The sequence below is a fragment of the Panthera onca genome, chromosome D1 (genome assembly GCF_046562875.1).
Source record: "Panthera onca isolate mPanOnc1 chromosome D1, mPanOnc1 haplotype 2, whole genome shotgun sequence".
In the NCBI taxonomy this organism is placed as follows: domain Eukaryota; kingdom Metazoa; phylum Chordata; class Mammalia; order Carnivora; family Felidae; genus Panthera; species Panthera onca.
Window position 1 is genome coordinate 46,459,566 of NC_138348.1, and position 24,668 is coordinate 46,484,233.

At 40.6% G+C, this 24,668-nt stretch overlaps 1 protein-coding gene across 9 annotated transcripts in view; it reads right to left on the reverse strand.

The window, feature by feature from the left end:
• MICAL2 (microtubule associated monooxygenase, calponin and LIM domain containing 2) overlaps positions 1-24,668 on the reverse strand; it is a 221,718-nt gene that overhangs the window by 26,571 nt on the left and 170,479 nt on the right. For all 9 annotated transcript variants that reach the window (XM_078433221.2, XM_078433224.2, XM_078433225.2 and 6 more), the window contains 3 exons: positions 22,902-24,204; positions 5,629-5,744; positions 597-686 (listed from right to left, as the gene is read on the reverse strand). In XM_078433221.2, the coding sequence (XP_078289347.2) occupies positions 597-686; positions 5,629-5,744; positions 22,902-24,204 (1,509 nt within the window). The remainder of the gene's footprint in view (positions 1-596; positions 687-5,628; positions 5,745-22,901; positions 24,205-24,668) is intronic.

Sequence of the window (24,668 nt, forward strand, 5' to 3'; positions counted from 1 at the left end):
AAGGCTAAGTCTGGGGTCCTCAGGGAGATGGAGAATGCTTGACTTCCTGCTTCCTTTGGCTGTCTGTGACAGAAGTGGGCAGACCAATTTGGGCAGGAGTGTTTAGAACTAACAATCAAATGAGGAAATCTATATTGGAATGTTGGATGCTCATGTTTTTGACGAACCTTGGAGTAAAGACAGCTCCTAATAGTGGTCAGTTCAGCAGGGACACAGTCAGGAAGTCAGGGGAAGGTTGTATCCTCTCAGGGGACAAAACTAAGTCCCTGCAATGTGGTAGTCAGGGCTTGGGATGGTTCCCAAGGCCATGGGTAGCCTGTCACTCCAGGCTTACTTTGCAGGACACATGTTTGCAGATAGAAAGGCAGCTGGGAGGGGCCAGCTCAACTCCTGGGCTCTCCAGGCCTCAGAGTCCAACCAAGCATTGAGTTAGGATTTTTAGAACGGCCACAAATCTGGTCATTCACAGAAGAGAGACTGACCTTTTTCCCAGCCCATCTCCCCCAATACAATACAGACTCCCAAAGGGCTTCCCAATCCAATTACCAGGTCCCAGTCCCCAGGCTCACTCACTCATGTTAAGTTTGTATTCTGACCTGAGCTTTATGAAGTCTTTTCAATTCTTCTTGCTTAACCATTTGTTTTATTGCGTTCTCCAGCTTCCTTCTTCTAAGTGTCTCCCTCTCCTGAAAAAACAAAATAGAGAAGAAAAAATATATTCAAGAAAAATGGGGTTGAAATTTTCAAAATAATGACACAGGCTTCTACTTTTTCCAACAGAACCCCTGCTTAGCTTCTAGAACAACGATGTTCTGATAGAATTTCCAGCAATGGTGGACTATCTATGTCTGTGCTGTCTAAAATATGGAAGCCACTAGCCACATGTGGCTATTGGATATCTGAAATGAGGCTAGCATGAATAAGAAGCTGAATTTTAAATTTCACTTCATTTTAATAATTTTAAAATTATTAAAGGCTAGGAGGTGCCAGATTGGAAAACTGGCGTGTGTGTGTGTGTGTGTGTGTGTGTGTGTGTGTGTGTTGGAGGGGGTGTATATGTACATATGTAGGTGGGAGTGGCTTTATAGAGAATTGACTTGGCTCCCTTGAGGAAAAGAATAACAGAAAAATTATACTCTATACAGGTGCTACCACAGGCCCAAGAAGGATGAGCCTGAGAGGGAAACACACACACACACACACACACACACACACACACACACATACACACACACACCATGAAAAGCATTTAATAATTTTAAACAGTCCTTAGGTTGGGTCTACATTGCCCAATTGAGCCTGGGAATAGAGGAAGGTATCTAAATAATCCAAATGCGAGTGTTTCTTGGATTGAGGCAGGCATAAGTTTGCTTCCCTTCCCCACTTCACTTTGCTTGTGCAAATATGTCATTAACGTCACTGGGTTTTGTGTGTGCCTAGGCTTGTAAAATCAAGAGCACTCAAAATCCATGTATGGAAACTAGATGTCTGGATTTTGATGGTGTCACTCTTAGGTTTTAAACACCAGCGGAAGGAGAAGTAATGGTGTGGCCAGCTCCACATACTGGAAAGCAGAGGAGACACTTTCGGTTGGGAAACAGCAGAATGCTGGCTGAGCGCTGGGCCCAGGCACCCTACAAAGCTGGCATCAAATCCCAGCTGAGCTGTGTAAGTTTCAGCATGGCACACAACTTTCTGAACTTCAGTGCCCTCTTCAGAACGAAGGAAATGATTTAGTGCCCACCTGGTGGGGACGTTATAAGAATTAATGGAGGGAGGTGCCTGGCTGGCTCAGTCAGTTGAGTATCTGACTCTTGACTTCGGTTCAGGTCATGATCTCACAGTTCATGGGCTCGAGCCCTGTGTTAGGCTCCGTGATGATGGAATGGAGCCTGCTCTCTCCCTCTCTCTCTCTGCCCCTCCCCGACTCACGCCCTCTTCAAAAATAAATGAACAAACAAAAAAGAATTAATTGAGAGAATGTCTTTAAAAAGATATGGGATAAGTACTCAGTAAATACCATGATTTTTATTTTATTTTATTTTATTAATTTATTTTATATGTAATTTATTGTCAAATTGGTTTCCATACAACACCCAGTGCTCATCCCAACCATGATTTTTATTATTCAGTGGCATGGCTATTAGATTATCATCTTGTAAATTAGCATGATTATAATTTACTAAAATCAATGCATTTTTCATACATGTGTGCCTGTATATATAACACACACATATATATGGATATGGATATACATACATATCCTATACACACAAAGTAAATGTTTAAACTGGACTAGTTTCACTATGAGTTCGTCTTCTCTGAGCATACTCATCTACTTTCTACATATTAGGATAAAGGTTAGAGCATGCTAACGATTTCTTTTTAATGCTGGCAGAAACAAATATGGAATTAAAAATTTATTACAGCTAGCCTGGTGCCTGGGCATTCTGGTTGAACTGAATGTTTGCCCCTTAAAGGGATTATAAATCCACAAGGGAAGAATAGACCTAACAGGCCTACCCCAGAAACTGCCAGAGGAATCCAGTTCCACGACAGAGGTCAGGGATTATGCCTAAAATGTGTATGTGCTTCCAGGGCCACGTGGATCCTGGTTATTCAGTCACCCATTCTATGGACATGGAACATCACACTCCTCAGGACAGCCAGCTTTGAGGCTTCAGAGTGTCTACAGGTCATCAGTGAAAACATTTATGATGAAATTTCCTTTTTCTAGAATTCTCCTTAGGATCTAGAGTCCTTTTCTAGAATCTCCTTAGGATCTTCCTCTTCATCCTTGGAAGGAAATTTTAGCTCTCAGAACTCAAACTTATTCCATATCAGATCATCTCTATTTCTATTAGATAGCTTCCAGATTTACTGTCCATCAGTCTGAACAGAGGGTCTGGGCCACTGGGCTGGGGGAACCTCACCATTAAGCAGCCAGGACATTTCTGGAAAGGGTAGGGTGGAGGGGCAAGGTAGAGATCGCTGGTAGGTGTTATCCAGAGATTGTCTAACTCAACCTATACAAAGACTCACAAGTATCTCTGGAGCTTCCATTATATTAATTTACATAATAAATCCCAGCACGTCCTAAGTGCTATGTGGCAGGTATTATACTAATTACTTCACATATCTCTTATTCCTCAAATTACACTTACATTATGGATAAGGCAATCAAATCTTGGAGTTAAGTAACTTGCCCAAGATGGCACAATGAGTAATTGGTAGAGCCAGGAGTTAAGCCCAGGGAGCCTGAATCCAATATCCACATTTTCATCTGGTCTATACTGCTTTTCCTGTGCCCAATAATGTGCAGGGACATCGAAGACCCCTGCCTTAGAGAAATGTCAAAGCTCCCCCCCTAAATTAAGATCATTTAATATAATTTCAGGGTGGGGGGGATGCCTTGACAGCTTCTTAACACTTTTCCAAGCAGCAGAGCCAAACCCTTACTGCTTTATCAAGAGTTAGCAAAACAGAACCTGGAGAAGGAAAGAAAGCCATTACTGCCTTTTATTAAAAGATGTTGACATAGAAAAGAAGGATGATTTATTAACAAATGCTCATATAGCCATCTGATGTGCCAGGCACAGTCCTTATATCCTCAATAGTGGCAATGACAGCACAGAGAGAAAAGGAAAAAGAAGCTTGGGGCAGGGTGCTTGGGTGACTCAGTCGGTTGAGTGTCTGACTCTTGATTTCAGCTCAGGTCATGGTCTTGTGGGTTTGTGGGATCGAGCCTCGCATTGGGCTCTGTGCTGATGGTGTGGGGTCTGGTTGGGATTCTCTCTCGCGCTCCCCCTCTGTCTGCTCCTCCCCTGTTCTCTCTCTCAAAATAAATAAACTTTAAAAATATTTTTTAAAAAGGCGAGGAAGGAAAAGACAAAGGACAGAGAAAGGGAGAGGTCTGGCAGGACCAAGGTCCGGCTGCCTGCCCCACTCTCCCAGGTCCAGGCATGGGTCTGGGAGGACAGGGGGAGGGGAGGGCCGAAGGAAAGAGAAGGGGTGGAGTGTGCACATCCCATGTCCAGTTTCCTGTGCAAAGTTTCATTTGAGCTGACGTGGGCTCTGTGCCAAGTGGCCAGGGACACACCTGTATGGGAGAGAAGAGATAAAGAAACCAGAGCGGAGGGGGAAACCCTTGTTCCTTCAGAGTGAGCCCTTGGGAAGTAGTAAAGAACCTTTTGGCCGCCTTCCCTCCCTGTAAGAGTGGTCAGAAGCCAGGTGAAGCAGGCAAGCTTTTCCACAGTGTGGGCTTAAGTGCTGACAGGCTCTGTTCTGGGCCAGCAGGAGGACAAGGAGCTACTTGCAAGGCTTGCCCGGGATCTCATGGTCTTGCTATTCAATGTGTTTGGACCATTCCATTCTTCTATTCTCCGTGAGTGCTGCAATGGCTGTTAGAACGGCTGATGAATGTCTGTATTCACTTGAATACAGACTTAACTCAGGGCCGCTTAAAGGGATGAGAGAGGGACAGTAAAGAAACCGCAGGAATCAACATAACACCAAATTCATTTGTGTTGAGTACTGAACTAATCAGAGATGCCCCGAGTTAGAAAGGAGAAAGCCCTACATATTCTCTCTCCTTTGCATTCCCTCCCCCACTCCCTCTCACCTTCTTCCCCTCTGTCTCTCCCTCTCTTCCCCTCACCCCACTCATGCCCTGTCCTGGCTCCCCTCCTGACTTGCTCTAAGCTGGGCCATGGAGGGGCTGGAACCCCTGAGTGACTTCAGATGATGCCAAAGCTCCTAATGCCAGATATGGAAAAGTTGAGTCTAAGTAAATAAATGTGGTTCTCTCCCTTTCTCCTCAGATCCCCACTGCTCCAAAAAATAAACACTGTTAGTACAGTGAACTGCTTCTCTGTTCTCCTGGAAAGCATCTTAGGTCCAACCATTCATGCGCCAGCCCCAGGGAGAAGGCGCCAGCCCCAGTGGATAAAGCAAAGAACAGTGAGATTTGGTCATGGGATGTGTCTTCACGTATGTGACATACAGACACATTTAAGGACCTATAGCCACGCTTGTACTTCTAAATCTATGAGTATGGGAATTGTTTAAAGTGTTTCCCAGAAATCTGTTCATTAAGCAAAGAGAAGGACGGCCATGTCCCCAGCCGGCACGCAGCTAGCCCCTTCCACAGCAGGGACCCTTGGAGATCCATGTCTACATGCAACTGCATGGTCCATTTCATATTTCTGATTAGAATCAACAGAACATTTTCCATGCAATCTGCCTCTAGTGCTTCTTAAATGAAGCTGTGTTTCCCCCAGGGAAATATGCATCTGCTTGTTGTAATTTTTTCGATGGTTTGCTTGTTGGACCACATATTAAACCCACTTTAAGAGCTGCAGTCACCAAATGATTTTAAGTAAATATGTCTGTCTTTTTTTTTCTGCCAGCTGGAGTCTCTAAGAAAGGCAAGCTCCTAAAAGTTAAAATTAAAAAAAAGAAAAGATAATTCTTGGGGTGTTCCAGGTAAAAAGCGGTTGCTGTCAGATGCAAGGAAACACGATCCTCTAACGAAACCACTGCAGCTGGAGACCACATTGGGTCTGGAATCGAGATGGTGAGTGGCCCCCATAAGCCAAAAGCCCTTCTTAGTTTGCCATGTCTTGTTACCTTTGACTGCAACGAAGGCTGGGGATGAAACTCTTCATCTCCAGAGGAGGAGCCGGTGGAAGACGTAGAAGAGGCGGCCCCTGTCACCTGCACTCGGATAGGGGTGTGTTTGGGACCTGAAATGGGAACAGAAGAACTCACTGAACTCTCAGCTTCTTTGCTGCTTCCCAACCCAAAGCTGCTTCTCCCTCCTCCCTTCTTCCCCTCACCCCCTTCCTCCCTGCCCTTCCCTCACTGCACCTGCCAGTGAGCAGGAGGAGGCAGTACCTAAGGGCAACTGGAAATTTGGCCCTCCACGTTAATTACATTTCTGGGTCCCTGCCAAGAGCTTTGCAGCTCTTTCATATTAAAAAAAAAAAGGTATTATGCAGAAATCAATTAATTCCTTAAACACCATTTATATGGTGTGTTGCTTAGAATGCATTCAGAGATGAAATCTATTATTAAAATCCTTGTCTGAAGTTAGCTGAGTTACCTAAATGCTCGTGTAAGGTTCGTTCTGCAGAGTAATTGAATGCAAAAAAGTCGGAGCCAGCTCTTAAACAAATCGCCCTTCTGTGGCTCACAGCATCTGGCACCCATTTTTACTACATGACATCTGCTCAGTGTAAAAGAGCTGGCGTCAGAATGTCTGGTCATAGAAAAAAAAAAATCCCAAATGTAATCAGAAGCAAAAGGACTCTAAGCCTAAGGTTTTATCACATAGTCTCATGCAACATAAATATTTCATTAATTATGGCTAAACAAATGCCACTTTTATTTTCCCAACTTGCAGATATTATCACATCATCGAAGTGATGATTCAAATGCCAGGAAAGGCACTGTAAGATAGGGAGGGCTCAACAATGCAGGGCCCACGGGAGAGCTGAAGGCGAGGAGATATGCGAATCTCTGAACAAGAGGTGGATGGTGAAAGGCGGCAAAGGGCCCGTGTTCACTAATCTCTTTGTGATCTGGCTGGGGACCGTGTGTGGTGAAGTCTTCCAGGTGCCACAGGAGGCTTTTATTCTTCTCAGTGAGAACATCTGCCCTTGCACACCATCCTGATGCAGAGTTGATAGTAATGTCTGTCTGCATGCACCCACTCTGGACACTGACTCTCAGAACCAGCGAGAACTCTGTGCTGGGAAATGTAGGAATCTTTACTCTGCCGTGGCAGCTTCTATCTGAATAGAAGTATGTGTTGGGTGGGGAGGGGGAAGGAGAAGCAATTCCATGTGACTAGCATTCTCTCCAGCCTGTCTTTTCCTCCCCATAATTTTCAACTATTTACCCCAGTGGAAGAGGCCACATTTAAAAAAAAAAAAAAAAAAAAAAAAAAAAACCAAACAAAAAAAAAAAAAAAAAGGGTAATTTTAACCACCAGGAGCACATTTACATATGCTGTTATTCAAAGCAAAATAATGCAAACCATCTATATAACAGCACAGACTCTCTGGGGAAGGAGTTCACTGTTTTCCATTTCAGTTTGCCAGATGCGAGAGCTCAGGTAAAGAGAGCTTCAGAGGACATCATAGTAACGGAAGGAGGCACCCTTAGTGGTGAGCTCAGATTGTCCTCCAGTTCCAGCCACTCAATTACCACTGAGTAAAGTAGTCACGGAGTATTCACTTCTGAGTGTGTGAGCCTGAGGACCTAACTTCACCTCCCTGAGCTTCTGGAACTCACAACTTCTAACCTGCAGCACTGTAGTGGATGAGTAAAGGTAATCAATGAAAAGAGCCTGACCCAGTGCCTGGTTCATTAGCGGTGCCTAAATAAATCTTGTCATCATCGTCAGCAGTGGCAGCAACTCTGCCTCATCCTGATCGTCAATCCAAATCAACAATACTGCAATATTAACAAAACTGCCTGAGTAGCCTTCATTTATAGAACTCTTGTAGCCTAAAGTAGAAACTTTCAAAACTAAATGTTATAGGGCCATTGGATTTTCTTTTGAAATTGAGAGGAAAATATTTTTCAATGTAACGCATTTCTTAAACTTCTGGTAAATGTTATGTAAAGTTCTATGGTCACCTCTGCTACCTCCAAACTTTGCACAACCCTCCACACAGGGCTAGGTTCCTCCTTGTGTGCCGTCAGAGTCCTCTGGACATATGCCTATCAAAGCATTCATCATCCTGTACTACAAATGCCTGTCTGCTTCACTGACTCCACTCGGCTGAGCTCCCAAAGCCAGGAACTGGGACTCAATCTTCTGGACGACTCTATTCCTACCATAGGATCTGGGTCATAATAGGTGCCCAATGTATGTTTATTACGTGAGGAGGAGTAAGCCACATGTTATCCATGACATTCAACTCAATAGCTGAGCTTGACAAAACCAATAAACATGGTGCTGTGCAGGAACAGCGCTAAGCTACACTGCTGGAAATACCAAGACTAAAGACATGGGCTCCTTCCTCTCCAGGGATTGACATGCTCATAATGACTGTCAAGAATGTGGGTCTCACTCTCTCTCTCTCTCTCTCAAAATAAACAAACATTAAAAAAAAAAAGTTATATAGGTGCCTCTAAATCTCTTCCCCTTTCCCCGCTTCTACCACAGAACCATTGACTCCAGGAGTTAACTTTTCCAGGGCAAAGTTAACAAAACCTGGCAGCATTGCTCACTCTGTAATGGAGGGGCTGATTCTGGGATTGATCTCCAACTGCAAAGCACTGAAAGTCGGGTCAAGATATATGAGGCAGCTATTTCCAGACATTGGACAACAGACAGTGCAGGACTGTGATAAAGGTAAGAACAGAAGCAAATGAAGCTGTACAATCACAGTACCTCCCTGCCTAGAGGCACTTTCCAGACCACAGTGCAGGTAGGAAGAGCCTAAACAGCGCATAGCAGGTTCACTGAGTTGAAAAGACAGAGACCAGAGTTTGAGTGAGTTGAGGCAGCTGGAATGTGTGGGGGAGACAACCGTAGAGAGCTATGCAGAAAAGGCACTTCAGGAACAAGCACAGAAGTCTCCTTGAGTCTATTGCTTAATAATAAACTTTAGATCCATAGAGAGAAACTGCATGAGGCTGGGCCAATAACTGCTGGGAATTATAGGCTAAATAATCTCTAAAGCTTTTTACAGGATTGGGAAATACTCAAGTTCCACCCAGCGAGGGTAGAAAAAACTTTAGTGGCATTAGAGTAGAGGCCACAGAAGAGTCATACTTTAGTAACAGGGATAAATTAGCCCTAGAGTAAAGGTTATTATAAACTCACCCAAACAAGCTTACAAAAAACAACCTTGAAAGAAACAACTTGATCTTCAAGTTACACTACCGCCTACCAAATATTTTTACTGCCTATTTAACATTCTTTAAGTGAAGAAACAAAGTCTAGACACTCTACAATGTAATAGTCACAATATCTAGCAGCCAGGAAGTATATGTAAAAGAGCAGGACAATAAGCTGATCATCAAGAGAAAAATTAGTTAACAAAAGCAGACTCAGAAATAAATGGAATTAGCAGACAAGGATTTAAAAACAGCTATTATAAATGCGCTCAAGAATTTAAAAAGACAGCATAAATAGAAGGAGGAAGTAAAAAATATAGAAAAATGAACCAAATGGAACCTACAACAATGAAAAATACAGGGGTGCCCGGGTGGCTCAGTTGGTTAAGCATCTGACCTTGGCTGAGGTCACGATCTCATGGTTTGTGAGTTTGAGCCCCACATTGGGCTCTCTGCTGTCAGCACAGAGCCTGGTTCAGATCCTCTGTCCCCCTCTCTTTCTGCCCCTCCCCCACTTGTGTTCTCTCTCAAAATAAATAAACTGTTTTTAAAAAGATGAAAAATGTAAAATCTAAAATGAAACTTTCACTGGATTAGCTTAATAGCAGGTTAAATATTGCAGAGGAAAATGGTGAAATTAAATTACAGCAGTAGAAACCATCCAAAATGAAACACAGAGAAAAAAACAGACTGAAAAACTGAACCTCAGTGATCTGTGAGATAATATTAAGGGGTCTAAAACACATATGGATGGAGTGCCAGAAGGAGATAGCGGGAGATAGAAATGGAAAAAGTCATTGATGTAATATTGTTGAAAACCACACAAATTTAATGCAAGTTGTAAATCCACAGTTCCAAGAAGCTCAATAAACCATAAGCAAGGTCAACATAAAGAAAATCATAGCAAGGCTCATGCTAATAAAATTGCTGAAAACCAGAGATACAGATAAAATCTTAAAAGCAGACAAAGAAAACTGATATATTACCCACAGAGAAACTAAGTTAAGAATGTCCATGGGCATCTCATTGGAATCTAAATAGACTAAGAGACAATGAAAGATCATCAAAATGTTGAAAGAAAAGTCTGTCAATTTGTAATTTTATATCCAGTGAAATGATCCATTCAAAATGAAGAAAAAATAAAGGCTTTTTTTTTCCAGAAAAAGAAAAGCTAGGATAATTTGTTGTTAGAAGACATACAATTAAAAAATGTTAAAAGAAGTTCTGTAGCAGAAGGAATATAGCACATGGAATGAAGACCCATGAATGGCTTAGAATGGCTCTATGAAGAGCCATTTCTGGAATGGTAAATTTAATTTCTTTAAAAGATAATTGGCTATTTAATATAGGATAGTGTGAGCTAAGAAGAAATACATAATTTGGTCTCTGTCCCCCATTCCCACCCATATCTGGTCTTTGACTCCAGTTCCTGACACAGAGCTCCCGAAACTATTGTCATTCCTGAGTAGTTTCTAAGTCTCTTGAAACTTCTGGTGATAGGAGCACCTTTTGTTCTAATGAGGTGACTCTTGGTGGGCTCCTGGGGGATGGCTGGCCATTAGAGAGACCAAGCTGTGACCAGAGCTTGGAACTTACAGTTCTACCCCTGATCCTCCAGAGACAGGGAAGGGACTGGAAAATAAATTAATAATCAATCATGCCTATGTGAAAAAGCCTCCATAAAAATCTCTAAAGTACAGAATCCAGGAGCTCCTGGGTTGGTGAACATAGAAAGTATCAACAAATTTCAAAGGACTAAGGTCATCAAAGTATGTCTTCTGACATAGTGAGATTAAGCTAAAAATCAATAATATAAAATATAACTATAAAATCTCAACATGATTAGAACTTTTCTGAGAACCTCCAGACCAAAGAAGAAATAAACATAAATTTAAGCTGATGGGATAAGAATATGGCATAACAACATAAACTAGGATGTAGCTAAAGTAGTGATTTGAGGGAAATTTAGAGCTTTAAATGCACACACTGTGCAAAAGAAAAGTTGAGAGTTAATGCCCTATGATCTATTTCAAGAAGTTAGAAAAAGAACCACTGACTGAACCTAAAGAAACTAAAAGGAAGAAAATAATCAAGATAAGAATAGATTACGAGAGACAATAAAAATAAAGCAGAAATAAAATAGAAAATTAATGAAGCAAAAATTTGGTTGTTTTAAAAGATATAACACTGATGATTTCTAAGAAGAATGATTAACAAAAAAGAGACAGAAAACACAAATAACCAATATTGAGGATGAAAAGCCCTACAGAGTATTCAAGGAAGCTATTATACAAATGATCTTATAACAATAAGTTTGAAAATTTAGATAAAATGGAAAAATCATTGAAAAACATGACTCACCCAGCAATAGCACTGCTAGGAATTTACCCAAGGGATACAGGAGTGCTGATGCATAGGGGCACTTGTACCCCAATGTTTATAGCAGCACTCTCAACAATAGCCAAATTATGGAAAGAGCCTAAATGTCCATCAACTGATGAATGGATAAAGAAATTGTGGTTTATATACACAATGGAGTACTACATGGCAATGAGAAAGAATGAAATACGGCCCTTTGTAGCAACGTGGATGGAACTGGAGAGTGTGATGCTAAGTGAAATAAGCCATACACAGAAAGACAGATACCATATGTTTTCACTCTTATGTGGATCCTGAGAAACTTAACAGAAACCCATGGGGGAGAGGAAGGAAAAAAAAAAAGAGGTTAGAGTGGGAGAGAGCCAAAGCATAAGAGACTCTTAAAAACTGAGAACAAACTGAGGGTTGATGGGGGGGTGGGAGGAGGGGAGGGTGGGTGATGGGTATTGGGGAGGGCACCTTTTGTGATGAGCACTGGGTGTTGTATGGAAACCAATTTGACAATAAATTTCATATATTGAAAAATAAATAAATAAATAAAAATAAAAATAAAAATAAAAAAAAGAAAAACATGACTTACCAGAACTGACATAAGAAGAAATAGAAAATCTGAATACTTACATATCTATTAAAGAAACTAATTCCACAGTTAAAAACCACCCTACAGAGAAAGTGCTAGGCTAGATGACTTCATTTGTGCTCAAATGTTTAAAGAGCAAATAACACCAGTGTTGAAAAAAAAATACAAACCCTCTTCCAGAGAACAGAAAAAGATGGAACACTTCCCAACTTGTGTTACAGGGCTAGGATAAAATCCAAAACCTGACAAGGATATTGCAAGAAAGGGAAACTTCAGACCAATAACTCTCATGAGCATGGCTGCAAAACTACTAAAAATAGTTAGCAAATCCAATACATTGATACATAAAAATACACAATACATTATGACCAAGTTGAGTTTACTCCAAGAACACAATAATGGTGTGACATTTTCAAATCTCTATAACAAAGTCAATCAATGGGACACCTGGGTGGTTTAGTCAGTTAAGTGTTCGACTTTTGATTTTAGTTCAGGTCATGATCTCACAGGTTCATGAGATCTAGCACTAAGCCAGGCTCTGTGCTGACAGTGCAGAACCTTCTTGGGATTCTCTCCCTCTCTCCATGCCCCCACCCCTCAAAATAAAGAAACATTAAAAAAAAATCAGTCAATGTAATTCAGCACATTATTCATTAAAGTAAAAAAAAAAATTTATCTCCATAGATGTAAAAAAATTGATTACATTTATCCATTATTCATGAAAAAAGTCATAGTAAGCTAAGGAAAGATGGAATTTTCTTTAATATAAAGTACCTGCCTTAAAAATCTACAGCAAACAATATATTCAGCAGTGAAATATAATCCTTCCGTTATGGGGGGGGGGGGGGTGGGGGGAGACAATGATGTACATTCTTAACAATTGCATAGGCAGTCCCAGGCAGAAAAATAAGGCAAGAAATTTAGTATATGTGCTGCCGAAGCGAGCACAGGCAAGAAATTTAAATAAAAGGTATAAAAACTGGAAAGGAAGATGTCAAACTGTATTTATAGACAACATGATTATCTATATAGAAAATCCCATTAAAAAGCTCCTCGAATAATAAGTGAGTTTAGCAAGGACAATATAAAAAGTCTATTGTGTTTCTATATATCAACGATGACCAACAGAAAATAAAAATTAAGAAAGCCATTCCATTTATAATAGCAACAACAAAAAAATGAAACACTGAAGGGACACATTCAATAAAAAATATGCAGAACTACACACTGCACACTAACAGCCTTTTCTAGGAAAAATTAAGGAAAACCTAGATAAACTGAGAGAGATCCCATTTTCACAGACAGAAACTCAGTTGTCAATTCTTCCCAAATTGATTTATAAACGAAAAACAATATCAATCAAAATTCTAACGGGCTTATTTGGTAGAAACTGACAAGCTCATTCTAAAGTTTATATGGAAACACAAAAGACCTAGAGTGGCCAAAATAATATTTAAGAACAAAACTGCAGGACTCCCACTACCTGTTTTCAGGTGAAGCCACAGTTACCAAGAGCACATGTTATTAGTGTAAAGCTAAACATGTAGATCAACGGACAGATTAAAGAGGACAGAGTGATACCTACACATGTATAGTCAACAGATTATCTGTAGAGGTGCCAGAATAACTCGATGAGGGAAAGAATAGACTTTTTAACAAGTGGTGCTGACAATTGGATATCTACAGGCCAAAAAACTTGACTTCAATTCACTATAAAAAATTAATTAGAATTGGATTGTAGATCCAAGCCTGAAAGCTAAAAACTGTAAAGCTTCTGGGAGAAAACCCAGGAGAAATTCTCAGTGACTTTAGGTGTAGCAGAGATTTCTTAAATATTACGCAAATTATAAAAGAATTGATAAAGGTGACTTCATCAAACTAAAAACTTCCATTCTTTGGAAGATGCTGTGATGATAATAAAAAGATAATCCATCAACTAGGAGAAAATATTTGCAAACACATGTCTGATGAAGGATTTATATCTAGAATTTTAGGAACTCTGGCTAAATAGAGGACTATTGTATATTCTTAGATCAGAAGACTCAATATTCTAAAGTTACCAAATATCTGTAAATTAATCGATTAAAGACTGTATCATTTATAACTGCACCAAAAAATCGAATACTAGGGAATATATCTAATGAAAATTGTGCAAGATCTCTACAATCACAAAACACGGGAAGAAATTGAAGAACACCTCAGGGATATGTCATGTCCGTGGCTTTGAAGACTCAACATGCAAAGATGTTAATTGTCTCCAAATTGATCTATAGATTCAATGTGATCCCAATCGAATGTTCAGAAAATATTTTTGTGGAAAATGATTGATTGATTCAGTAAGTCACATGGAAATACAAAACGCCAAGAATAGCCAAGACAGTCTTGAAGAAGAACAAAGTGGAGGGTCTATTCCAGGCTATGAAGACTTACTATAAAACCACTTCCTGACTGAGGTGCAAGGACAAATCAACCAGTGGAACAGGATAGAAGGCCAAAAACAGACCTGCCTAATTTATGACAGAAGTCACAGCAATGAAATGGAGGAGAAGGATGGCCTTTTAAAAATAAATGCTGCTGAATCAAGAAAAACAAGAAGAAAAAAAACAACCAATAAACCTTCACTCTACCTCACAGAATATACAAATATCTATCCTACTTTCGTACTAGACTAAATTGCAAAAGGTAGAAGAATAAAACTTTTATAACTGTTGTCCAAAAGAAATATGAGCCATACATGTATCTCAAAATTTTCCATTAGCCACATTAAAAAATGTGAAAAGGAACAGATGCAATTAGTCTTAATCATGTATTTTATGTAGCCCCAAATGTCAAAAATATTATCATTTCAACATGTGGTCAATATAGAAATTACTGAGATATTTTACATTATTGCATTCATACTAAGTCTTCAGAATCTGGCACATGTTTTATACTTACAGAACATTCCTGGCTAGGGGTGCCTGTGTGGCTCAGTCGGTTAAGGGCCCGACTTTGGCTCAGGTCATGATCTCATGGTTCATGAGTTCAAGCCCCACATTGGGCTCTGTGCTGACAGCTCAGAGCCTGGAGCCTGCTTTAGATTCTCTGTCTCCCTCTCTCTCTGTGCCTCCCCTGCTTGCACTCTGTCTCTCTCTCTCTCAAAAATAAACATTAAAAAAAATTTCTGTAAAAAAAGAATATTCCTGTTTAGGTGATAAAATTTTAATGGTTAAAGTAAAATGTAATTCAAAAAGCAAAACGTTGTGTTTACTAGAAGAATATTTTGCATTGCTTCAGTTTTTAAATTTAAATTTATTATAACATGAAATAAAATAAAAAATGCAGTCCTCACTCATAATAACCATGTCTGAAGTGTGCAGTAGTGGCTGCCATATTGGACGGCACAGTTCTAGAAAGTAAAATAGAACATCTTTATGACTTCAGAATAGGGAAAGATTTCATCAACAGGATGCAGAAACCAACAACAATAAAGGAAACTATTGATAAATTTGGCTTCATTAGAATAAATACTTCTGTTTATTAATAGACACCTTTAAGGGTGAAAAAGTGAGGGGTGCCTGGGTGGCTCAGTCGGTTGAGCGTCCAATTTTGGCTCAGGTCATGATCTCATGGTCCGTGAGTTCGAGCCCCGCGTCCGGCTCTGTGCTGACAGCTCAGAGCCTGGAGCCTGTTTCAGATTCTGTGTCTCCCTCTCTCTCTCTGACCCTCCCCCGTTTTTTTTTTTAAAGAGTGAAAAAGTGAGCCTAAGAGGGAGAGAAGATACTCATAACACATGTATCTGACAGAGGACTTGTATCCAGAATCTACACAGATTACAACTTAATAAGGAAAGGACCATCTATGCAAGAGGTCTGGGCAAAAAGGTCTGAATAGAGATTTCATACAAGAGAATATCTGAATAGAGGATGCCTGGGTGGCTCAGTTGGTTAAGCACCTGACTCTTGATTTCTGCTCAGGTCATGATCCCACAGTTTGTGAGATCGAGCCCCATGTCGGGTTCAGCGTGGAGCCTGTTTGGGATTCTCTCTCCCTCTCTCTCTGCTCCTCCCCTGCTCATGTGCTCTTTCTTGCTCTCTCTCAAAATAAATAAATGAACTTTAAAAAAGAGGGAGAGAAAATGTCAAAAGTAGTGCAACATCATTATCAGGTAAATGCAAATTAAAACAATGAGATACCTTTCATAAACATGGTGAGAGCAAAACATAAAACTAAACTGAGACTGTCAAGTGTTGGCAAGAATGTAGGTCAAGGGTAGCTCTCATTTCCTACTGGAATGTATAAACACTCGTACAACCACTTTGGAAAACTGTCTGACGGTATCTTCTAACGCAAACCACGTACATGCCTACCCTACCACGCATCAAATCCACTCCCAGGTGTTCCCTGATAAAGCTTCTCTCTTTGAACAAACTCTGGGCAAGCTTCTTCGTGGCTAGGCCTCAACTTTTTATAGTCTATAAAAACTATAGACTCTCAACATAAATTACTTAGCCCACCCACTTCTTCCTATGCGAAAAGACTTGAACACTAACAGTTTCTAACAACTCAAAGTCACATCCCTAAGATAACCCTAGCCCTCCTTAAAGTACCTACCTGAGAAAACTCAAGGCTGACTGACAAAGCAATTTAGTGTTTGTTCTAGTCAACACCTGCTGATAGGGCTCTGACTGCCCTTTCTTACAGTCCTTGGTCCCCTTGAGATGTATATGAATCTCCTACCACTCAAGAATGTCTTTCTCAAGAACCTGAAAGCCAGTCCTTTGAAAGGTAATCATCAGGAAGGATAGGACCTCTGTCTCCCAGTCTCTATGGGAAGATAGAATCCTAACTTCAATAATTGCCAGCTAACACACACAACTAGCCTATTTAGCATTTATGCCGACCAAACCTTTATAATTCTTCACTTCCTTGACTCTACTGAGCCTTTGCTCAGCCCCTCCCTATTCCCTCAATCACCCTGTAGAACACCCAGCCACCTCTGTAAAGTTCAAAGGTGAGTTCACTTCATGTTGGACTCTCTTTTCTGCTGCAATAGTGTATTATCAGTTAAAATCTGTCCTTAACACCTTTCATGGCATCTGGCTTTATCTTTGACAATAGCCAACACAAGTGATAGGTATAAGAATGCTCAAAGCAGCATTATTCACAATAAAAGCAACTGAGAACACCTAAATGCCCAGCTTCAGAATGCACGATCGTGGCATATTCACAAAAGGGAATAGAAGGTGACAATGCAAAGAATGAACCACTGCTGCCTACAACAATATTGAACCCTGCCCACATCCCCCTCCCCGCCCCGCCCCCGCCAATAATGTTTAACGGAAGAAGCCAGGCACAATACATACTTGTATTTTCTGTTGTTGTGGAAGCAATGAACTCAGATTCGGCACCTATGATGATACCCATTTATTATGTCACAGTCGTATAGGTCAAAAGTGGAGGCAGGCACGGCTCAACCGGATGCTCTTGTTGGGTGTCTCACAAAGCCACGATTGATGTGTCTGCCATGCTGGGGTCTCATCTGCAGCTCAGAGTTCTCTCCCGGCTCATTCAGGTTGTTGGCAGCATCCAGTTCCTGGTGGTCATAGGAGATGGGGCCCATTTTCTCACTGGCTGTCTGCTGGAGGCCCATCTTCACTCTCAGAGGCCCGCTGTCCGTAGGGCCTCCCATAGTATGACAGTTGACTTTTTCCAGGCCAGCAGGATCCTATCTTTCTCACCCAGTGAGTTTCAGGAAGGGCCCCCTCCTTATTAAGGGCTCCTCCAATTAGGTTAGGGCTACCCAGGATAATCTCCCTTTTGATTAACCCAAAGTCAATTGGTTTAGAACTTAATTACATTCACAAACTCTGGTAACCTAATCACAGGAGTGAGATCCATCATGTTCACGTTCCCACCATACTCAGGAAGATGAGATCTGCAGGGCAGAAAGCATGGGGCCCTCTGAGAATCCTGCCTACCACAATACTGAGTGATTCAACGTTTATAAAGTCAAAAAACTGCAGAAGCAATCCGAGATGATGGAAGTCAGATGGTAAGCACTTTTGTTGGGTGTCACATGTATGTGGGAAGAAGCATGACTGAGGCTTCTGAGTGTTGGTGATTTTCTAGATCTTAATCTCAGGCGTATTTAAGTAAATGTGCACTTTGCAAAAATTCATTAGTTGTGCACTTTAATGTGTATATTTTATACTACAATAAAGATTTAATGCAAAAAGAAAAAGGAGGTTCTCGGGGTGCTTTAATTATATATGAGAATGATACCTCGCATTCAAAATTGTTTGTATAAAATCAGCACTGGGAAGTGCTTGAAATCAGTTTATGCCCCTAAGTAATTCAAGGACCCTGAGAAGTTTATGTATACTATCAATGAACCCAGAAAGTTTTGTGGAAAAGATAAAAATTAAATTTCAGCCTATTTATTCAAGTGATCGTAAGTTTGAGGTATGTTCATTTGAATATGTTTTGAAAGTTTCTCATTTTCAGTTATGATATGGTTCTTTTTCTCCATTGCATGGGAGCATACCCACAGGTTAACTGTGGAGAGAGCAATGTCAGTGTGTATGTGTGTGATTGGTGGGCTGGACAGGGAAATGAAAGGAATAATAAATTCCTTTATTAAGAAATAAATAAATTTAAAAAGTAGTAAAAGAAACTAATCTGAGCCTAATCTCATAGGGTAGGGAAAATCTTTGCATTCTTAGGATATTGACCTGAGAACACCTGAGAGAAAGACAAACTCTTCCATGAAATGGGCCCAGGCACTATTTCTAAGGCTGGTCAGCCTTAACCTAATTCCATTCTCTACCTTCTCATTCTGTTCCAAGCCAAGGAAGTCATACCATTTCTCAGTGAATGTAAATGCAAGAGCTCTCCGTGATAAATAAATCAGGAAAACACACTGGCCCCCACTTATCGTAATCAGCATATACAAAAGTCATCTAAATGTGAAATAAATGAAGTAAAGACCAATCTTCTGCATGAATTTAATGCAAAAATCTTAAATAAAATACTAACAAACAGAACAGTTATATTAAAATAATAAGATGTCATGACCAAGTGGTATTCATTTTAGCAATATAAGGATGGTTCAATATCAGTGAATCTATTACATAATTCATAGTATTAATCAAACTATGGAGAAAATAAAATCATACCATTATCTTGAAGGGTGCCGAGCATCATTTGATAAAATTCAACAACCATTTACGATTTAAAATACTTTCAGTAAAGTAGGGTTAGATGGCAATTTCCTTGAAGTGTTTAAATATATCCCAGTCAACCCAGAAGCAAGCATCATGCTTAGATGGGAAAACATTCTCCTTAATGAGGTGCATTCTCATTAAGGTTAGGAATGTCATAAGGAAACCATCATCACCACTTTTAGTTAATACTGTTCTGGAGATTCTAGAAACCAAAGAAACTAAGGAAACAAAATAAATTAGAGGTATACGTCTTGTAAACAAGAGGTAAGATTATCATTATTTACAGATGTTGGGATTGCATATTCAGGGAGGACCCAGGAGAAGCCACTGGAAAGCCTTCATAAGCAAGTAGAAGGCAGCACAATGGATGGGCAAAAAGTATTTATACAGAAGTCAATACATTTCAGATATACAAACAATAGTAGAAAGATATATCAAAAGGTCTATTTACACTAGCAATAATAAAAACGAATACATTATAATAAACTTAATAAATATGCAAGACCTGTATGATGTAAGGTTTAAAATATTCTGGGGGCGGTGTCATAAAACAGAGAGCAAATGGAAAGGCAATTTATATCATAGGGTTGTGAATTCTTGCCAACTTAGTTTGTAAACTTAATGCCATGAAAATACTCATAGGATCTTTTTTTTGTACATAAACAAGCTGAGGCTAAGTTCAGATAGAATATCAAACAAGGAAGAAGAGCCAGGAAATTTTGAAAGAGAGGATCAATCATGGAATACTGTTCCTATCTGACAGTACATACATAAATTTAAAAGGGTATAAATATATAAAGTAAAATAATTAAAACAGTGTGGTACTGACACATAGGGAAATCCATCCAAGTACAGGAATTTGATACATGACAAATACGTCATTTCACATAAGAGAAAAGATGGATTAGTCACTAAATTATTTTAGAATAACCAGGGAGACAGCTTAAGACAAAACAAAACCAAAACAGGGCTGGATCCACACCTCACATTTTATATTAGGACTGTTTCTTGATATAAATATTTAAATGTAAAAAATTAAAAACAAACAAGAAAACCTAAAAGATACTGTAAGAAAATTCTTTTCTAAAACTTGGAAGAAGTACTTTCTGAACTATTATATAAAGGCTAGGAGCCATAAAATGAAAAACTGCTTATAACAACGATATAAAAATAAAACTTTTATGTGACAAAATCCACCATAAACAAACAAGAGGCTGGAAAAAATATTTGTAATTCCTGTCACAACAAAAGGGCTAAATTTCCCTTTTAATAGAGTCCCTTCACATCATTAAGAAAAATACCAACAGTACAACAGAAAACTGGATAGAAGAGATAATAGGTCATAGAAAAGGAAATACAAATGACTTTTTAAACTGAAAAGGTACTCAGTCACCTGTCACATTGGTAAAGATGAAAAAAAAAAATCGGATAGCCCATTGGTTAGTGCAAGTGTCGAAACACCACGTTCATATTTTGCTGAACCGGCACCATTTTGATGGCGGATTTGGCAATCTCGATTAAAATCCCTGATTCACATATCCTTCGTTCCAGTATTTCTACCTCTACTACTCCACATATGACAAATGGCCTAAGTTCTCAGTTAATTACAACAGCACTGTTTGCAGTAGCAAAAGATATGCAATTGACTTTCCATCCTGGGGGCCTGGCTACCTAAATCCACATCTACACCTGTGCAGAGATCCTGTGCAGCTAGAAAACAAAGGAGAAAGGTCTTTATGTGCCCACATGCAATGATCTCTAAAATAAAATTAAAAGCATAATACAAAGTGTGTACGATATGCTAGCATGCTACCTTAATGTAAAAAAAGAAACAAATATTGTTATTTATAAAATTACTCTTATATGCATGAATTCTGTCTGCAAGAATGCCTAAGAGGTTGATGATAACATCTGTCATCAAGGATAGGACCTGGATGGCTCAGGGACAGGGAAGGGAGATAGGACTATTTATTTTGTGCATTTTACACCCTTTTATTTTTAAACTACACGAATGTACTATCTATCAAAAAATGCACAACACATTAAAGTTTACGATGTGATATAAAGGGTATAATTGAACTCCAGCCTGTTTGTGCCTATCCTCAGCTTGGCTGAAAATAAAGTCTCTTGTTAATCTGTACAGCTTTCTGATTAAGGCACCAAAGAAGGAAATTAATTTTTTGCTTGAAAACTAAAGTTCCAAAATAAAAGTTAAAAAAAGAAAAAAGTTAAAAATAAATAAATAAAAACAAAGTTGCTCAAGAATAGGGACAGGAGAGTCACAGTTTATTTAAAGCCATCAACCAACTATCAACAATTAAAAAAAAAATAAATCATGTGTTTAAACTGTCTCTAAAGATACATACCAAAACTTTGGCAAGGAGGAGTGGGACAGAGAATATATGTTACTTTCTAAAAAATATATTTTCACATTGTCAGATTCTTCCAATTTATTAATTAATTCAATCATTTAAAAATTATAATCAGATTTAAATATAAAAAGCCTAGGTTTCCATTGTTAACCACATACATAACTGTTTTTAAATAGTAACAAAAAACCTAAGTTTAAAAGAGGCACCATTTTTTGACTAGTAAAACAGCAATATTTTTAAAATATGAGACAATACAGATGACAGTATGGCGGAAAAGGTACTTCATACATTAGTGGTGGAATATAAACTGTTACCTTTCTCTCGGTTTAATTGAAACTGACAATATGCAGTTGTAAGAAATAACACAGAGAGGCCCCATGTATCCTTTATCCACACCGTTAAGAAACAATGTTAGTGTAAGAAAAAAAACTTTGCATCTTTAATCCAGTAATCTCATTTCTTGGAACCTATCCTAAAAAAATAATTCAAAGGAAAGAAAAACCTATATGCATAAAAAATGTTCGTTCAATACCACATATATAAAATATAAATATATTCATAGGCATAATTTAAACAATAAACGGTTTGGGGACACCTGTAGGGCTCAGTTGGTTAAGGGTCTGACTTCGGCTCAGGTCACGATCGCATGGTTCATGAGTTCGAGCCCCGCGTCGGGCTCTGTGCTGACAGCTCAGAGCCCAGAGCCTGCTTCAGATTCTGTTTCCCTCTCTCTGCCCTTCCCCTGCTCACACTCTGTCTCTCTCTCCCTCTCAAAAATAAATAAACATCTAAAAATTGAAAAAATTGAAAAAATAGTTTTATTATTTTCTAGATAAAAATAATTTATTTAATGAAGTAACATATCCACTAGTGTTAATAACATTCTACTGCCATTAAATCGCATTTATGTAGACTATGTGTGACTGTCATAATAGTTATGCTATATTGTTGATTAAAAAAATACAATTTGGGGGCACCTGGGTGGCACCTGGACATCTGACTCTTGATTTAGGCTCGGGTCATGATCTCACAGTTCATGGGATTGGGCCCCGCATTGGGCTGTGCTGAGTATGGAGCCTGCTTAAGATTCTCTCCCTCTGCCCCTCTCCCCTGCTCATGCGTACATTCTCTCTCTCTCAATCTCTCTCTCTCTCTCTCTCTCTCTCTCTCTCTCTCTCTCTCTCTTTCTCAAAATGAATAAATAAACTTTAAAAAAATGAAAAATACAATTTTGGGGGTAAAACTTAGTAAAAGTTGCCATACATGGATAATGAGTGAGAAAGTGGTGAGATTATGGTCGATTCTTTGTCTCTTTCAAAACTTTCTGTAATGTAATTTCAAATTCAATTTTTTCCCCCAATTTTTCATGTTTTTCAAATTCAAGTTTTCCTACTTTTGTCAGAATTTAATTTGGGAAGCAAAAGAAAGGGAAAGATGCCCGTTGTTAGTCCAGTAAGAATGGTTAACTGCCCAGCACGAACTGCAGACTTTCGTTAGGAAAGAGCCACTTACTTGCATCTTTGTCTGGAGAAGGATGGACCCTCTGCTCCAGGCAGGTGCTAGTGAAAGGCTGTGCCAGCTTCTCCAGGGGCTGGGCACTGTCCACGGGCTCCCCTTTGCCCCTGTGGATGCTAAAGAGGTCCTGGAGGTCCTTTCTTTGTTTGGATTCTTGGAAGAAACTCTCAAAAGATTTGTCTTTGAGTCTGAGTGAGGAGAAGAGAGAGATCTTCCTCTTTGGAACCCTGGAAGCATCTGGGAAGGTCTCCTGCAAACTCACTTTCTCAAGGAGTGTGGGGACATCTTCCATCTTGTGGCAGGATGGGGACACTAATGCAGGAAACACCTTGGATGGTCGGTTAGGCAAACTGTGGGTACGGAAGGCAGGGTCAGGAAGGCGAGGGTGCGGAGGCTGGGCAGCCCTGGCAGGTGGGGAGCCCCAGGAGAAGAAGGCTGAGGTCCTGCGTGCCATGTCTCTCCCTGGGGACTGCTGGCTGCAGTCTTTACTGGAGCTGGTTTTTCGAAGGCTGAACGAGCGAGTGCAGGAGTGTGGCTGGGTGGTGGGCAAGGGCTTTGATTCTGGCTTGGTGGAGTTGGGGAGGAGGGGCTCCAGGGACCTTCGGATGGCATTTGCTATGAGCCGAAGTGGGGACTTGGGTGGAGGGACGCTTGGCTCCCCTGGAGCCCGTTCAGCTGGGGTCCCCGTCTTCTCCTGAGCCTTTCCCTGGGCTGGCGGGGTCTCTCGCACTCTCCAGGGGAGCAGCAAGGGGCTGACTGGTTTCAGCACATGGCCTCGTCGACCACTGTCAGCACTTTTCTGGGCAGGTTGTGCCCCAGCTTCCAGGCTCACACTCTCAGGGAGGGAGTCATTCCAGTCCAGCAGCTTTGTCTTCTGCTCCGGGGTGAGGACTAACTTCTTCAAGCCCAGCCTCTTCCCCTCTGTCAGCTGTGACCCACCCTCCTCTCTCCTTCCAGATTCTGTTTTCCTTTCTCCTGGGTCCTCTCCAGCCCCGGGGGATAGCTCTTGGTCTGGCAAGCACCTGTCCTTCCCTCTAGCAGGGTGTGGGCCTCCGTGGATGCTTCTGGCATCCCCAAGAAGGGACTCTGTTTCCTGACACCCATCAGAAGCCGTCTCTGCAGGGCTGGGTGTCTGGGGCCTCACCATGCAGTACTCTGCCCGCTCCAGCACTTGGTCATGAGGCAGATACAGGTGCATGTCCTTGGGTGCTGCCTGGGCTCTGGCGCGCCTCAGAAAGATTGGGGTAGAAGGGCTGAAGTGACCTCTTGAGACCTGTGAGGGCAGGTTGTAATCTATCACCTAGAGGAGATGGGCAAAATTAATGGGTATTTAGGGATTCCCAGCATTTATTTATATGGGGAGGCATTTCTCAGCCCATGTCCCCCTCCCTGCCTCGCTTCAGATCTCCAAACCCCAAAGTAAAAAAGAATTCTGCCAAGGATGATTTCAAAGGGCCACTCTTCATTCTAAGTGGCTGCCTTGGGACCTGCTGGGATCTGCCTAGAGCCCTGTATCAGCAGTGATCAAAGGCTTTGCTGGGTGCTGGATTAGGTGGGTTGGAAGCCAGAATGGAAGGTGACTGCACCGACCAGCTCCTGGGCCAGCCAGCCAGCCAGGTAGAGCTGGCCTGGCCTCTATGTGTGGCCAGACCAGATGCCCCAAGGCGAACTTAGCCACAGTTCCTACTAAGGGAACATTCCACCCGTAGATAGGTGTGTTCCTCCAACAACCGAGAGGCCAAGGCTTCTTCCTTGGAGACTATT